Source organism: Eublepharis macularius, chromosome 2 (genome assembly GCF_028583425.1).
Source record: "Eublepharis macularius isolate TG4126 chromosome 2, MPM_Emac_v1.0, whole genome shotgun sequence".
NCBI classification, from domain to species: Eukaryota; Metazoa; Chordata; class Lepidosauria; order Squamata; family Eublepharidae; genus Eublepharis; species Eublepharis macularius.
Genome location: NC_072791.1, coordinates 141082470 through 141100940, shown reverse-complemented (window position 1 = coordinate 141100940; position 18471 = coordinate 141082470). Strand labels below are relative to the sequence as shown.

At 42.6% G+C, this 18471-nt stretch overlaps 1 protein-coding gene across 1 annotated transcript in view; it reads right to left on the bottom strand.

The window, feature by feature from the left end:
• Positions 1 to 18471, bottom strand: part of LRP5 (LDL receptor related protein 5) — a 226208-nt gene that overhangs the window by 94386 nt on the left and 113351 nt on the right. The window contains exons 6-7 of the mRNA XM_054970416.1: positions 7337 to 7733; positions 6674 to 6845 (exon numbers count right to left, since the gene is read on the bottom strand). Coding sequence (XP_054826391.1) covers positions 6674 to 6845; positions 7337 to 7733 — 569 coding nt within the window. The remainder of the gene's footprint in view (positions 1 to 6673; positions 6846 to 7336; positions 7734 to 18471) is intronic.

Genomic DNA, 18471 nt, shown 5'->3' with positions numbered 1-18471 from the left:
TACTTTTATGCAAATGGTAGCAAGGTTTAAAGCAGATAAGAGGCAATATGATTTTGATCAATTTAAGTCAGAATTTGAGACAGAATTAAGTACAAATGATTAGTATGTTACTGCCAAAATGTATAAACTTCTGTTGAAATTTGAGACCGAAGGAAAGCAAGTCAAAAAATGTATGATTAAATGGGCTCAAAATTTTGGTCATGATATATTAATGGAACAATGGGAAAATGTGGTTAAAATGTTCAAAATTTGCATTAAGTTCCAGTCTGAAGGAGAATTTCTATAAGATAATGTATAGATGGTATATGACTTCTGACAAATTGGCTAGAATGTATAAAGGGGCGTCGAATTTATGCTGGAAATGAATTCAGCATGAAGGATAATATTTTTCACACATGGTGGACTTTTAAGAATACAGCCCTCCCAGCCAGTGGCATAAGCCACTACAGCTGGAAGCTGCCCTTTGCCTCCCTGGAGGAGGATGAGGTAGGTGCACTTTCCTGGGCATCCGGGAATCGCACGAGGGGCAGAACCGGAGGCCTTATAAGGCTGCTCTGCCCCCTCAGCATGCAGTTGCACCTTGTGCTTGACCGGAGCAGCAGCTTGTCTGTCTCCTCCCAACCGTCAAGGGCAAGAGCACAGAGATGATCTTGTCGATGGCAGCTGTGGAGTGTGCAGTGGCGGCCTCACTGCATTCCCTGGCCTTACTTGCCTTCACGGCCTTTTGCTGGGGCTTTGGCCTCCTCTCCTCAGAGCAGTTGCAACAGGTGGCTCGGGGGCATGTGCCTGTTGTCTTGCAGCAGCCCCCGGCTTTGCCGGCATCCATGGTATATTGCTGGGGCTTTTGCCCCTCTTCCCCAAAGTGGCTTTACATGCAAGGCATTCCCGCATGTTGAGGCATGTTGGGTCTGGTGGCCTTGGGCAAGCAAGTGGAGGGTTAATTGGCACTGTTGTCATTCACTGCTTTTTGTCACTCACTGCTTGAACTGGTCTCTAGTTGTTCTAAGAGTGGTGCATTAATACAGTCGTTATGCCTTCTAAAAAAGGATCATGAGTGACCCTCTAAGGGCGAACAACTCGCTAAAAGGTCTGCTCCTAGGTGGGCTCCAGTAAGGGTATCATCCTCGGACAGGAGGAAGAGGGGTCAAGCCGGTAGGAGATTCTGGATCAGCTTGCCGCACTTGAACAAGCCAGGGATGCCCTGGGGTAGTGTCAGGCGGGGCAAAAAGGAAAAGGCCAATTAGGCTTGTATCTAGTTCTGCCTTTAAGAAGGACATAATGTTTTGTCATTCAGCCCTTGAGGGTCCATACAACCTGGGAGGATTGTCCTGTGCCCAGTGATGATGGTCCCAGCAAACAACTTCCAGAGGGTGTGATGGAAGATGCCGACACAGATTTGGTCGAAGGAGGTTGGCCATCGAAGCCTGGACAGGTAGCCATGATGGTACAGCCTCCGGACAGTGAAGGTAAATTAACAGAGCCCCATGAAGGGGGAGGTTGGCCTTGGGAGCCCTGGGGTCAGGCTGCTGCCTCCACGCACATTGGGTGCGTGGCTTCAGTGGGGTCAACTGTCCTTCACGGGCCAGTTGACAGAGATGGCCACTTTGCCACCCACCCAAGCGGGAATGAACCAATTTCAAGCAGGCATGGGATCGGTTGCGTCATGGGGGAACTACTGGAGTTCCCCTTGGTGTACATACAGGTCAATTTCCTTTCGGGCTTTGCCGTTTGGTAACACAGCCATGCCCTTGGGTGACCACCTGATACAGGCCACCAGGGACAAGATATGAGTGAGTATGTCGATGTCTTTACCCTTCTCTTCAGGGAACTGGAGAAGAAGGATAAGGATGACCTCAATGAGAGGGATAAGGAGAGGATTAAGCGCCACAAGGTGGATTGGACCTGGGCCCGTGCTCAGCCATGGAGGGTGGCCCCTCTTTTTCAATGTATTGATATTATATTCAGGGGGTATTCTGACTTTACTGGTGCAGCTTGGCTGTAATATAACGAAGAATTCAGAATGCAAGCTGCCCTTAACCCTTCCATGCCTTGGGACCAAGTTCACCAGCAGCTTTGGCTGCAGGTGATATCTCCAGCTCGACCCAGTTCTGGTGACTACTCAGGTAGCGGCCATCTGGTCTACCGGACTCCCACAACCGCTGGCACCCACGCCCCCATGGGGTAGTCAGTTCAGTCCTGACTGCTTTGCTGGGAGTTTTCCTCTCAAGGGGGTCTGCACCAGGAAGGTCTGCAAGTTTGGGCATTAATGCCCAATCTGTAGAGCCCCCCACCCTTCTCATGGCCTGTAAATGGCAGAAATTGCTTGACAGGTGGGGGGGGCTATGGAGTAGAGCAGTCAGCTGGTAAAGGGGGCCCTACCCAATAAAACTGAAACTGCTTGAGTGGATGTTAATGATCTACCCCAAACAGGCAGATGCATTGTTTCTTTTAAAGGGTTTCCAGTTTGGTTTTCGAATCCCCTTTCAGGGCCCCAGATCCCCCTTTATGTCAGCCAACCTACGTTCTGTGGAGGGGGTAGTTTGCACCAAGATTGTGAAGGAATGTACTGATGGCAGGGTACTAGGGCCATTTTCTTCCCCTCCAGTGACACTTTTATGGGTTTCTCCCTTGGATGTGGTTCCTAAAAAAGCAGGCAGCGAGTTTCAACTCATACACCACCTTTCATACCCTGGGGCAGAGGCTCCTTGAACGATGCCATTCCTGAGCATCTCTGCTTAGTGCATTATACCTCCTTTGCTCAGGCTGTGGTGTGGATCCAGCGCTAAGATGGCAAAATGCTACATTAACTTGGCACTTTGCCTCTTCCCTGTTCATTCTGAGGACTTTGAGCTGCTAGGTTTTTCATTTGAAGGCCAATTTTACATGGATAGGGTACGCTCCAGATGGGGTGCTCCATTTCATGTGCAACCTTTGAGTGATTCAGCTCCTTTCTTGAGTAGACCTTGCATCAGTGGCATCATTGCAGTGACATGGCCCACTATTTGGATGACTTCCTTTTTGTGGGCCTGGCAGGGACAGGCCAATATGTCAGACTCCTGGCAGACTTTGACAGCCTTGCAGGTGAGCTGGGGGTGCCCTTAGCCCATAAAAAGATGGGCTTTGTCCATTGCAGGTATTAACTTTTTTGTCCAGCAAATCTCAAAGTTACTGACTGAGAAGCTGATGGATCTCAAGGCCCAAGTGATCACTCTTAAAGGAAGGCATAAAGTTTTTTTGATGGAACTCCAACAAATTGTCAGGTATTTGAATTTTGCCTGCCAGGTGGTGGCGCTGGGAAGGACATTTTTGCGATGCTTATGTGATGCTATGGATACCTTCAGCTGCCCCACGATAGACTTAGAATCAGCACAGGCATGTGGGAAAACCTTAGGGTCTAAGAGGAGTTTCTAAACTCCTTTAATGGTGTTTCCTTTTGGAGAGATAACCTGTTGCTTGAAGGGGAACTTCAAGTCTCCTCCAATGCTTCTGGGGCTACTAGTTTTGGGTATTTTTTCAGGTGTACTAGCGTGCTGAACAGTGGCCTCCAGAAGAGGCTGAATTCCTGGAATTTTTTCCAATCCTGGTGACGGTTTACTTTGGGGGAACAAGCTAGCTAATCACTGTCCACTTCTGGTATGACAATCAGGCTGTAGTTTGTGTGGTCAACTCCCTCACGTCTAAATCTCCCAGGGTTATGGAATTAGTCCACGCTTTCACGTTTGGGTGCCTGCAGCTGAACATATTATTCAAGGCCAGGCCACATCCCCAGCATGAGCAATGGAGTGGCAGACACACTGTCTTGCCTGCAGATGGACTGGTTTCGAAAACTTGCCGACTTGCTGCAGGCTCAGATACCCAGGGAACTTTGGTGGATTGGCAATCAGAGGCATTCAGGGCTATTCAGTTAGCCATTGCCCCCAGCACTCAGAAGGCCTGTGATCCAGTGGTTCCTCAGTTCACAATATTCATGTTTGAGGTAGGACTCCACCAACTATGGCCTATCCCTGTGGAATACCTAATGCAGTTCTGCGTGTCGCAGAAAGGTAAAGGTTTCGCGGTCAAGTACATTAGTAGCCAGCTGGCAGCTTTAGCCTTCACCTGTAAGGCTCGTAGCTTGGCTGATACCACAGGGGACTTCCACATCAGGAAAATGTTTGGTTGGTCTAGGGAGTCAAGACCCTGTAGGGACAAAAGGCAGCCCATCTCCCCTGACATTCTTCGGGGACTAAAATTGGTTTGGGCCCTGGTTTGCCACTCTAGCTATGAGGAGGCCTTGTTCCATGCTGCTTTCCTTATTGCCTTTTTTGGAGCACTCAGTGAACTTGTAGCCCAATCCCTTAAGGATAGGTCTGGCCGAGCTTTGTCATGAACCAAGTTTCCATTTGGGTCAGGTGCTCCAAAACTGACCAGAGGCAAAAAGGAGTTGGATATTATTCCTGACCCATGTGCTGAACGGGATTTGTGCCCGGTCCTTGCCCTTAGGAGGTGTGTCAGGATCCATGATGAGGAGGAGGGGATGCTTTTTTGCCATGTCGATGGCTCTCCCCTCACTAAATACAAATTTTGGACTGTGGCCAAAGGGTACTGTCCAAACTGGGCTTGGCAGGTGTCAAATTTGGCACCCACTCTTTTCGTATTGGGGCAGCATCCACAGCAGCAGCCATGGGCTACCTGGGGCTGGCAATTCAGAGGGTAGACTGCTGGTGTTCTTCTGCCTACCAATCTTAAAGTTCGCCCCTTGAACCTGTTATATAAAACCCGCTGATCGTGTTTTCTTCCTAGGTGTAGTGTTTCACTGGGAGAGGCTGTAGATCCTTATCTGGAGCTCACAGCATGGTGTTCTGGGCGGTCCACCAGGCCAAGAGAATGCCAATTGGGTCCCAGCTTGGCCTGAGCCAATGGGCCACTGTCGAGTGGCAAAGTTGAAGAGGCTTGAGACGTTTTCTTCGAGCAGTTGATAGGCAAGAGCTGGCCTGGTGTGCTGATCTTCCGGTCTGCAACGCTTCCATATTGTGTGTGGTAGAAAGCTTGGGATCCAAAAGGGATTGAGACAGGTAGGTGAAATAGAGCCCTCTTTAAAGCATTGGTGGATGGGTTGGGAATCTGTCTGCTCCATCCGCAAATGAGGGCTGAATTTGCTGACCTCTACAGAGGGGATGGAGTTTACCTATCAGTGAAAGGGAACATCATCTTTCTGAATGATCTATGGCAAGAGCTCAGGTTGGCTTTAAGCCACCTGTGGGGTGTGACAGCTTAAGCAGAGGGCTGGCCTTGGCAGTGGCAGGCTAGAAGTTGGGGGAAGTGAGCGGGCCGGCAAGCACCCTTGGCAAAGTCCCACTAGCAGGGAATTGGAGTCTGTCAGGAGTGGCTAGCTGCTTCATGGCCAAGTTGAAAGGACAGACTGCCTGGTGGGGAACCCTTAGACAAGCCGGTCCTCCCCCAGCTTCACTGCTGGGTGGTTGGAGCTTTAATGGGAGGAACCACTTTGCCTGGCTGGCCAGGTCCAAGCCATGCACATAGTTGGCTCACAACTGGGGCAGCAGGACTCACCCAGACAGGTCAGGGCGGAGGTCCAGGGGTGACCCCAAGGCCTGATCTGTACCGCTGCCGTGTTGACAGTTGTGTTGTTGTAATTTAATAAGGCAGCCCTCTAGTTCCCAACTCTTGTGTCTGCCTCTTCATTCTGACTGCGTGGGCAAAGCAAAAACTGTTAGAAAACAAGTACATCTATCAATCCAGATGTTAAAGATTAAACTAAAGCGAGAGACTTTTTATTGGGAACGATGGACAGTCTACTGGAAAATAGTGTCAGTACTCCCTTTTTATATATGATTACAGCAGCAAGACTACTATATGCACAGAAGTGGAAGAGTTCAACACTGTCTACTATGGAGGATTGGCTGATAAAGGTGTTGGAATTGGCAATGATGACAAAACTTACTGATTAGGAAAAAGTCAGTAAGTTTGTTTGTTGATGAATGGAAATCCTTCATAGATTTTTTATATGAAATAGATAATAAGGACTTGATGATTTCTGGATTTATGAACTAGGCAATTTGGGCATTAGAAAAAAAGAGAGCGTTAATGATTAATCAGAGTAAGTGTAATTTTGAAGATGATACCAACATTTGTTGCAAAGAAAATTGGAAGCCCTTTTAGTTCATATAGTTTGTTTTTCTTTTTTGTTGTTTCTTTGTATTATTAGTATGTGGTGTCATTTCTGCATGTTGGTCAGTTGTCTGCTGTTTCTTTTATTAGTGTTTTGTGTAACTGTAGTTTTTAGGATTGTTCTTGAATTATATAAAACTCTCAATAAAAAATGAAAACATCTAATTATGGATTTACAGACAAGTCAAAACACAATGAAATAAACTCAGTTTAAATAATTTAGCTTCAATCATTCTCCTATTTCTTGTCTGTGACCTTCTTAAGATGAGTTAAATTATCATGATAGAGCTGGGATCTCAATTTAACACACACTCCTCTTGTTATGTGTATTATTTCAATCAGTTCAGAAACTACTCATGGTCTACATATAAAATGGCCAAGAAACAAAATGAACAGATGCATCTTCAGGCCAGTGAGTAATCCTCATGCCAGCTCTGCTCTTAAACTGCATGGAAAGAGAGAGTTGTTCCAACAGGTTCCCAGAAAATTCACATTTTCTTTTTACCTCAATTTTGTCAGTTTTTGCATCTCCCCAATACAGTTTATTTTCTTCAAGATCCAGTGCCAAACCATTAGGCCACCCCAGAGAGGTGTTCACCAAGACCTTCCTCTCAGAGCCATCCAGATAAGCACATTCAATCTTCGGATTTTCACCCCAGTCCGTCCAGTACATATAGCTGTTGGAAATAGAGGGGGGAAGCTGTTTTACATATGCAGCTGTGCACATAAAATTCTATTAAACTGTATTATTTCAGTTGCAAGTTGACTTTCTAGTGAGGTGCTTGCTCCTAACTGACTGATATTCAAAGCAATTTTTTTCAGTTTGCCAACAGTCTGAGAGCTCCATAAAGAAATAGTAGTATCATCATGCTTGTCATTTTAAATAAGGCACAGAAAAGAAAGAAATTAAACTTACAAGTCATAAAGAGTTTGCTAAATGGCAGTTTTTGATGCTTGGCAGCCTCAAATGCATTAGACTATAATGTAAGATATAGATTAAAAGGACAATGATTTTGTTTTAGAAACAAGCAGTACCAAGATGACACACACTACTTTAAATCTTCCAATCTATATGTAAACATCTGGTGTTTAAGACCATCTGCTTAAGAACAGCAAAGGCAAGGCTACTACATTTCTGTTATACTCAGTACAGTTCTACAAGACTCACCCCATCACTGGATTAAGTACTATTGCTCTGGGTTCATCTAGGTTTTCTGATATTAAGATCTTTCTCGATGTCCCATTCAACCGTGTAACCTCAATGCGATCTGTTCCAGTGTCAGTCCAGTACAAGTTTCTAGATACCCAATCCACAGCTATTCCATCAGGGTGATTTACTTCAGTTGTCACGAGGGTCTGGGCTCCAGATCCATCAAGGAAAGCCCGACGAATAGCTCTGACATCATCATCAGTCCAGTATATATAACCTTCAACAGGATCATAGTCTATTGCAATAGCATGCCTAATATTGTCTATTTGCAGAATAATATCAGTAAAGTCTGGCATGTCCAATGAAATCCTTCGTAAATCTGTTCTCCTAGCAAGCAAAAGCACTTCCTCAGCACCTGGAAAAGAAAATTGGCCATAATTAATCAGGACTTTCCACAACGAAAGTTTGCGGCATGTTTAGTAACAGCAGAAAATGATGCCTAACTAGAGAAGTGTGCTGAAATTTCATTCAGCTTGATCAAGGGTCCCCAACATATGAACAATGGTGCTATGGATAATACTTTTCTTGCTGCTTGCCAAGTGTTTCTAGGAAGTAGAAGGGGCCAGGTGGGGCTTTTGCCCAGCTCATGTAAAGGAGACTGCCAGGCTAGATGTCCACAAAATGAAGACAGATACTGCCAGATGAAAGTTTCTTAATACATATACATATTTTGTGATCATGCAAGAAAATATTTTAAGCAATATGTTCATTTTAAAAGGCATCCCGTTAAGTACATCTGTCTGAAATGTTGAAGAGTTACTATCAGAGTTATGCATATCCTCACTCCCTGACATTCTGTAATTGACTCTATCTCCTGCAACAACCATTTTTTGGTTGCACCTACAACCCTGTGTCCAAATACCAAAGGTCCCTTCACACGCTCACAAATGGTAGACAGTCAAGAAATAGTGAAGCTGGACTTCTAAAACTCTCATGTGGTTTGGCGCTCAGAGACAAAAGTACAGCTGGTGAACTCCAAAGCACTTCTGTTCTTTAGAACTAGAGCAGAGTATGAATGCTGAACTACAATCTGGGAGCCCTGGGATCAAACGCCATGAAATTTGTTAGGTGACTGTGGGCCATTCACTGTTCCTTAGCCTAAAATGGGAAAGAGGAGAACCATGCATGGCACTCTGAGCTCCTAGGAAGAAGAGCAGGATAAAGATGTGCTATACAGACAGGCAGGGCTTTTTTCTGGGAAAAGAGGTGATGGAACTCACTGGGCACCATATGCATGTGTGCTCCTGGGACAGCACGATGACATCACTTCCAGGAAGTGACATCATCAAGCAGGTTGTGGTCATCCCGGGAGCGCTCCCGCACTCCACAGGGGCCCCGATTTGTGCCCAAATTGGCCAGGAACACACTGCTGCCATGCAGGATCGGGCCCGAATCAGCATGGAATAGGCCACTGCCATGTGAGTGAACCCTCCTCCACCCGGCAGCAGCCTGATCCTGGCCGTTTCGGGCCCGAATTGGGCTGAAACGGGTCCAAAATGGCCAAAATGGGCCCGAAATGGCCCAGATCGGGCCTGAATTGGCCTGGAACAAGCCACTGCCACATGGGGGAGCCCTCCTCCTCCTGGCAGTGACCTGATCCTGGCAGTTTTGGACCCAAATTGAGCAGAAGGGCCCAAAATGGCCAAAACAGGCCCAAAACAGCCTGAATCGGGCCTGAATTGACCTGGAATGGGCCACTGCCTCACAGGGGAACCCTCCCCCATCTGGCAGTGGCCTGATCCTGGCTACTTTGGACCCAAATTGGGCCAAAACGGGCCCCAAATGGTCAAAACAGGTCTGAAATGGCCCAGATTGGGCCTGAACCAGCCTGGAACGGGCTGTTGCCATGCAGGGGAATCTTCCCCCTCCCAGCAGCAGTCTGATCCTGGCTGTTTTGGGCCCGAATTGGCCTGAAATAGGCCCAAAATGGCAGAAAAAAATCTTTAAAATACCCAGTCACTTGGGTATTTTTAAGAGGTGCCGGAACGCAATTCCACAGCATTCTGGCTGGAAAAAAGCCTGGCATTCAGATAGTTTCTTTTCATCCTCATTAGTAAAGTGAAAATTAAACAATGCTGAAATTCTCCCTACAGACAATGGGGAAACCACACTTTGGAGATTCTCATTCCCAAACATAATTCCTCTACAAAGGTACCTTTTAATAGAGCATGTGTTTTTAAGAGCTCACACATTCATTAACAAAAGGCTTCTGGTGGCAGAAAGTGCCATTAAGTCATGGCTGACCTATGGCAACCTCTGCTGGGGTTTTCAAGTCAAGAGACTGGCTCTGCATAGCAATCCTGGTCTTCTTTGGAGGTCTCCCATCCAATTACTAACCAAGATCAATGCTGCTTAGCTTCCAAGATCTGATAAGATTGGGCTTGCCTGGGCTATTCAAGCCAGGGCATCTAGAATTCATTAATTCAGACTTGCTAAATAAAACTCTTCTAGTAACTTAGGTCAAGTTATGTTATACATCACAAAGTGAAAACATTCAATTAAGAAAATTTATATAAAATGTAAAAGGATATGACTTCTCTATACTGCCTTGGTCAGGCCACACCTGGAGTACTGTGTGCAGTTCTGGAGGCCTCACTTCAAAAAGGATGTGGACAAAATCGAGAGGATGCAGAGGAGAGCGACGAGGATGATCAGGGGTCTGGAGACTGAGCCCTACGAGGAAAGGCTGAGGGCCTTGGGAATGTTTAGTTTGGAGAAGAGGAGGTTGAGGGGGGACATGATTGCTCTCTTTAAATATTTGAAAGGCTGTCATTTGGAGGAGGGCAGGGAGCTGTTCCAGTTGGCAGCAGAGGGTAGGACGCGAAGCAATGGGCTAAAACTACATGCACAAAGGTACCGACTGGATATTAGGAAAAACTTTTTCACCGTCAGAGTAGTTCAAAAGTGGAATCAGCTGCCTAGGGAGGTGGTGAGCTCCCCCTCACTGGCAGTTTTCAAGAAGAGGCTGGATGAATACTTGTCAGAGATGCTTTAGGCTGATCCTGCACTGGGCAGGGGGTTGGACTAGATGGTCTGTATGGCCCCTTCCAACTCTATGATTCTATGATTCTATGACTTCATTTGTTAATATACAAAAAGAAATTAGGGCAATATGTAAAGATGTCAATATCCCAAAAGGCTGTCATTTCAGTCAATAGTAGTTTCCTGAATGATGGATATAATTTCTTTACGTAGTACACTTTCTCAGTAAATGAAATAAATGTAAGGTTGTCTTTTAGATGCAGGCATGTAAATATTTTGGTTCTTTAATTACTGAGAGCTCTTTTTATTTGCAAAACATGCCAAGCTAGATACATGAACATTTGAAAACTCCACTGCAGAGTGTGTGTGTGCATTATACATGCACACAATTCTAGAAAAATCAGTCATTCAGTTGGCACCCCCAGTCAGAGTTGCATTGGCATTGAAAATGAAAATTAGATTAAATTAGAAGTTGCTCCTAAAAGATAGACTAGCTTTGAGATATTACTGTATCTCAGATTAGGGTTGCCAGTTCCCCTTACTTTCCCAGTGGGAGGGGGGACCAGCACTCACCTGTTTTCTCTTGCGTGATGACATCAGTTCTGGGAAATGACATCATCATGCAGGCTTAGGACCACATGCATGCTTCGCACCGGCCCAATTTGGCCCCAAAAGGGAGGACTCTCGTCTCCCCCCGCCCTGCTAGCCAGGTGAGTGGTGGCAGGTGGTGGAGGGTGGGAGCAAGGGATCCCCCACCCCAACTGGGGGAATGGCAACCCTATCAAGAGACAGTGAGCTGTTCGTTTACAAAGTCATGTGTAGCCATAAAGAATGAAGATTAGATTATCAACTATTGCAAACCAATTAGCAACAGTATCAGCATGTGCTAAACAGGATATTCAGGGTGCAGCCCACCATGAGAGGACAAAACAAACATATTCCCAGCAGACTAAAGGAAGATAAAAGACATGGAATAGGGACAATGAATGTACAGTTAACTCTGTTAAACTTTTTTTAACAACTTTCTGATTTGGGGCTGAGAACAACAACAAAGGGGAGTTCTAGATAGCCTGAATATCCAAATGTAAGAGACCAGTGTGACAGTCAACTTTATTATTGAATATCCAGAAAGTAGAAGTTCAAGGCACTACTTGACGCAACCATTTATTATACTAGGATAGTCACCAAGGATGAAAATAAATAAAATAACACAAAGCAAACATAGCTTAAGGTCATACTTTCAACAAGAAGGTAAGGAAAAATGTTTACTTTTTTGCCAGCAAAGGGAAAACATTCATTTTGACAAGCTATATACCAATTTATTGGAAAAATATATCCACCATTACTACTGATGGTTAAATGTCAAGCACTATTTAATATTACAAACAAATGTTTCTGAACATCTGCAAAGAAAATAAGTCAGTGACCTATGCTAATATAATACAGATTGCAGAGAAAGAAGTCAAATGTGACTTCTCTTAACAAAACTGAACAAGCCACACAAATCCAGACAACTGATTTATATTGTTTACTCAATTTGTAACTTGGATCTTTACAGAATTGGAACAGTACTGAAAAGATTAGCATATGGGGGCATGTTTTCCCCCAGGAGTCTACTGGGGGACAGGTGTGATACAGTTCGTGAAATCTGTGAGAAGATGAAACAGGGCATTTCCTAATGTGACCCAAACTCTACAGAAAATGATGCATAAAGAAGTTTTACCTCAGTTCAAGTATTCTCTTTATTAGAAGGCAATGCAAGCTCCCAAAGGGATGCTCTGAATGGAGTGGTTTTATTTTATTTTTTTATAATATTTTTTATTTTTCAATATCTAACATACAAAACTACTACATACATACATAACCTACAAGACAGTAACTACAAAAGACTACAATAGCACAAGGGATGGGAAAGAAGGGAGAAAAAAGAGAAAGGGAAGGAGGGGTGGAAAAAAGGGGAAGGTGACCTACAAACACTAAACACTACATTTCAATGCTTTCCCTTCATACTGCCATAGTAAAAAATAGCTTAATAAAATAGTGACGGAGTGGTTGATCATACAAGTTACAAATTACAGTTCAAATTAACTTTTTCCCTCCCCTGGGCCTCGGGCGCAATTCCCTCTGCGCAGCTACCGCCGGAGCGCTCATTGCCTCCCCCCTCCCTTCAGGCTTCGAATCCTCTTCTCTTTGCTTGGTGTCTGGTCCAAATTCTGAATTTTTATCCACAAAATCCCTTAGCTGATCTTCCGAATTAATCTTGTAAGCTTTATCTTTATAACTAAACCCGATTCCTTCCGGGAGTAGCCATTTGTACTTTATATCCCGTTCCCTCAAAAGAGCTGCCAACATCTTGTACTTAAATCTTTTCTTCCGCACTAAAAATGGAACGTCCTTCAATATCTTGACTTTATTTCCCAGAAAGTCCATAGTTTTTACCACTACAGAATCCTTCACAGAAGAATTTTATTAGCAAGGTTATTGGCTCTCAGACATCTAACGGCATTCAAACCTCCAACATACTATGATCCATAAGCACCAGTAAACTTCCCTATACCCAATCCCACACTATTGTGCTTCACTGCTCTGTTCTAGCTGGTTTGCATTCAAGCACCAAATTTATTCATAAACATACACCTGTTCTGCAAGGAGCTGAGAGTAGCATACGGATGGTTATCCTATTATTGTATTCTCATAAAAAGCGCTTGACAGACTGGTGCGGGGAGGGCGGAATACAAATTTAAACAAAAATAAATAAAAGAGAGCAACACAGTGAGGTTCAAAACTTTAAAAGAGTACTTTCATAGAGATCTGAACACAAGACTTTGTGTCTGATTCTATCCTACTGGACCACATTGCCAGCTCCTCAAAACAGCAACAAGAGATATTTGGAGGCTTGTAAGGAAGTGATTCCTATTGTAGAAGAGCAGGATTTTAGTCCAGTAGCACCTTAGAAACCAACAAGATTTTCAGGGTATGAGCTTTCAAGAGTTAGAACTCCCCTTCTTCAGATACCCATATAAAACTTACTGTAGAATAGCACTCAGGGGAGAGAAGTAGAATAGTTAAATATAGTCTAACAGTCCTTCTCATTGCAAAGATCTCTCTCTCTCTCTCTCTCTCTCTCTCACACACACACACACACACACACACACACACACAGAGGAACGCATGAACGTACTTTTTTCTTCCAAGCATCAGACTCGAGCCTCATGCAATTCAGGTTATGCTGGATAGAGGAAATAAGCCAAAGTGTTGCAGTGGCTAGAATGAGGGACTAGGATTTGGATGACCCAAGACTGCTTCCCTGCTCTGCCATGGAAGCTTGCTGGGTGACTTTGTGCCAGTCACACACACTCAGCCTAGCCTATTTTACAGGATAATTGTGAGTAAAAAATGGAGAGGAGAATTATATAAGCCCCGTGGGTCCCCAATAGTGAGAAAGATGGGGTAGAAGTGGAATAAAATAGATAAAAATAAGTACAATTCACATGTCAGTTGGCTACAGTGATATATTCACTGTACATCTTACTGGCTCTCCAAATGCATACTGCTTATACCATTATTGCTTAGGGAATTAGATAATATTTTGTTCTAGCTCTTGCCTATGTTCTAGCCTTCTATGCTTTCTATCTGTCTATCTGTCCTGTCAAGTCACAGCTGACTTATGGCAACTCCATAGGGTTTTCAAGGCAAGAGACATTCACAGGTGGTTTCTCATTGCCTGCCTCTGTATAGCAACCCAAGATTTCCTTGAGGGTTTCCCATCCAAATACTGACCAGGGCTGACCTACTTAGCTTCTGAGATATGATAAGATCAGGCTAGCCTGGGCTATCCAGGTCAGGATACTCACTAGAGTTGGACAAAACATGTATCAAAACATGTATCTTTGAATAACATGTATCAAAACATGTGTCTTTAAATAATTCAAATTATAAAATAAATAATTTACCTAAACACTGAAAAAATAAACTTTGTTCTGAAATATATTAAACACCGATTACAAAGCCAACAAAGCAGATAGGTGCTATGAATGGGGCATGCATCTTCAATTTAAGGCTTCAATTTAAGGCTGCATCTAGGGCCTGGCTGAACTCAGACAGGTGGGTCTAATTACTGTTGTTCTGACCTCTGTTCTCTAAGGCAGCAAACCAACAAAAATTGTGCACATTATGCTACAAGAGTTGATTGCTTGCTTCATCAAGAATGCATTTTCAAAGTTTCCTATGAAATACAAATAGTGTAGAAAAAAAGAACTTTTAAATAGTACTGCAAATTTTCACATATGAATTTCAAACACATCTTGGCATTTAAATTTTATCTGAAATTATATATACAAGTTTTTGTATATGTTTAGTAGTGCTCTAATGCCATCACTTCTTCCCACATACTAGGAATTCACCACGCTGCCCAATAATTAATGCATTACAGGATTACATTTATACTCATTTTCGTGGGGGCTGGATAAAATGAGTATATTCCAACATTTCAGCATTTGTTTAATTCAGGAAATTCAGTAACAATGTTGTATACTAAGCTAATGCAAGGCTGCAATGCCATTTCCAGATCACAAATACGATTTGGTTGTAGGCAATACTGGTGCGAAAATAATTAAATTAAAATTATTAGGCACCCAAGAATTTCTCTACACCTGGTTATAGAGCTGAAGACACATGAAGGTACCTAATATACCACCAAGTAAAACTGACCACATATTTTTAAAAGCCCCTAAAATATTAGCTCACATCATATCCAGATGGGTCAAGTAAGGCAGCTTTTGACTCCTCACATGTAAGGACAAACCCTCCAAAAACTCCAGGACCACCAGCCAGTTGCTGATGGAAAAATCCTTCCTTTGCCAAAGAAAGAATCCAAAAGCATAGTATGCTTGGTTTTTGAAAGCTTCTCTCATCAACCATTTGCCAGAAAAAATAAGGAATGTATATGTAACACCATATGACTTGCTCATTTAGCAAGAAAAAAATTGCACCAATCCCTTATGATTAAAAAAGGAACACAAGAAACCTGGGATCCATTTGTGTTTTCTGTGCAGAGGCAGTCTAGAAACATTTTTAAAGTATGTTATTTCCTATGGCACCCCCCCCCCCCCAGCATCTAACTTGCTTTCCCCCCTCATTTTCTTAAAACTTCAGTTTTGTCAAATAAGTTGATAAAAGTGCTAACCTCCACACAAGCCTATACATTTTAATAAACTCTACTTAGGAACAGCTGCTAAATTGTAACCACATTTGAAAGGAACAAGAACTCATAAAACACAACTGTTGATCCATTTATCCTTAGTCTCTAAGCACTAAATTCTCATTTTGTAGTTAACCAGAAGCCATGCAAAAGCAGACAAGAAGAGGTTTATGTGGACATTTGATGGTTTGTAGCTGAGGTATTATTCCCTTTAATCCGCTAGTTTTAAATTTTAAATGCCCACAATAGGTATAGCATTTTCTGAGATGGTTGTTTTGTGCTACTGTTATTAAAAATTCATGTTTCAGCTCTGAAAATAGCAGCTGCATTCTATTTGCAAAATTAACTTCAATCAAAGCTGACAAGAGCAAAACAGCCCATCTCACCAGCTCAACAAGAGCTGTTTTTCATTCTCCCCTTGGCCCACTTCACATTTGACAAGTGACAAGACATCTATAATACAGTAACAAATGCTCCAATTTATTCACCCAACCTAAACAAATGTAGACAGCATTGGTTGCTTTTGCTAATCCATGCCAGAAAATGCCATGCTATTCCTTTCCCATTTGTCTGTCTACTAATCAGAATAGAACAATACTCTATTGTGGAAGCCTATCTAACTTCTTACCCATACCAATTACTACAAAACTGCTAACTTGTAACAACTACAATTTTTCTGGGAGTGACTTCGGAGAAGATAAGCAAGTCTTAAAGCTTTAGCTGACATGTTATAAAGCTAGTTAGATATTAAAATAGAATAAAATGGTAACATGCAGTGTAAAGCTACATTGTGCTGGCCACTTAAGGCACGTATCACACATTTTATTAAACCCAGACTGGTTTTTAAAAGCGATACACAGAGGAAAGGGGAAGAAATCAAGTTAATTTCAGAAACAGATTAAAATAACTAGTAGGATTTTCTGGCATGGCATTGGGGATGAGCATTGTTGCAGATCTTGAGAAGTGTAAGGCAAAAGTTACCATGTTAGTTAATATTCTTGCTATCGCTCCAAACAATGACAACATTCAGCACAATCTAGTTTGGTGTTAACAAGACATCAACACCTGACTTTGCACAGAGAAGGAAGTGACAGGATCATTGCAGGAGGTTTCATTTCACAGCAATGAACTACATGACAAATCCCACAGTTACGTTATCTAACAGGGGAATGGAATGCCAAGATATACCACCGTTTGTAATTGCTTCATATTTACCCTGAGGTAAGTTACTTTGAACTGACAAAACACACTCTTTCAGCCCTCTTAATACTCAGATTATAAAAGGTAAATATGCGTATTTTCAATCCTAAAAAAGAGGTACTGCCTAGGAATGGTAATTTCAGCTGTTACCTAAAAATAGCCAGTTTCTTTAATGAGGGAAATATTTATGATCCAAGGGACAGTTATTTAGGATTTTAAAATCAGGCAAAGTCTAATTTAGCTAATTCCTTCCTTCCACTTTCAAAAATAGACCATCTATCTTCAAATGGACTACTGAACTTTCTCTAAATCTGAGAGCTAGTTACATCTAGATTAGATCACTGCAGCATGCTCTGAACAAGTCTGCTCTTAAGAAGTGTTTGGAAACATCAATTGGTGCAGAATGCTGGCACTATGATGTTGAATGGAGAGGGTTTTAGGGACCATATCACTCCAGCGTTTGTCCATCTACACTGGCTTTCAATTTGTTTCTAGGTACAATTCAAGTTGACCTTCAAAAACTTATACAGTTTGGGACCAACATGCCTGAAAGATTACCTAATGAACCTATCCAACCACTATGATAATCTTCATAGGACCTGCTTTGGGTACACCCCCATTCAGAGACTAGGTAACCCCAAAAAAATCGTTCTCAATCATGGCACCAAGACTCTGGAAATTCTCCTTGGAAATTCATCTGTCCCTTTTTGTTGGCATCTTCTGCTAGCAGGTGACACTTTTTTGTTTTGTTTGGCATTCCTGCAGGGACCCCTCCTTCCTGCACGTTTTAATTTTTTTAATGTCTCTATATGTATTTCAGCTTTAGTTTTAGTCATTTCAATTACGGAGTTTTGTGGGGTTGGTTTTAAAATATGATTTTATTATGCATGTTTTAACTTGTTAGCTGCCTTGGTGGCCCTCATGAGGGCAGAAAGGCAGGGTATAAATTTTGTAAAATGCAGTAAAAATAAAATTATGTGAGCAACAGAAAGTACACGTATACCTAGACATACACATCCAGTTTCACAACTGGTCACTTCAAGCATATACGAGTCTGTTGGAGTTTGGTATGGAAATCTTATCTTACAACATTCTTATCTTATCTTATCTTATCTTATCTTATCTTATCTTATCTTATCTTATCTTATCTTATCTTATCTTATCTTATCTTATCTTATCTTACAACATTCAGAAAATGGCCACTAGTTTCCTTTTAGGGAAACTTTTCTTTAACTATATACCTTGCATTTGTCAAGCATTGTGTTTTCACAAACAAAATTACTTGACTAAAACTGCAACATTGCTATTTTTACCCTCACTCCCTTCCAAGATGATCAGTGTAGGACTGGTCAATATTTTCAATATTTGGTGATCTTAATTACACCATGAAAAGTTAGGTTTTTTTTAAAAAAAGGATGTGCAGCACCAGAACATAGCACAACAAAGACAAAAGGCAGTTTTATAATTCAGTACTAAAGATTGTCACACAATAAGTTCCATATAATGTTAAAGGTAGAACGCAATTCAGCAAAACTATCAAGACTACTAAATAAAGGTGAACAAGACTACTGAATAAGCTGCCAGCTACATACAAACTGTATATTCTGGTGCTTTGATTCTTAAGGGAAATCCAACTTGATCTTTGGAAGCTGTATCAATGACAGTTCAATTTGATTCAAGTAATGCCTTACCCTCCAAGTAATGAATTAAA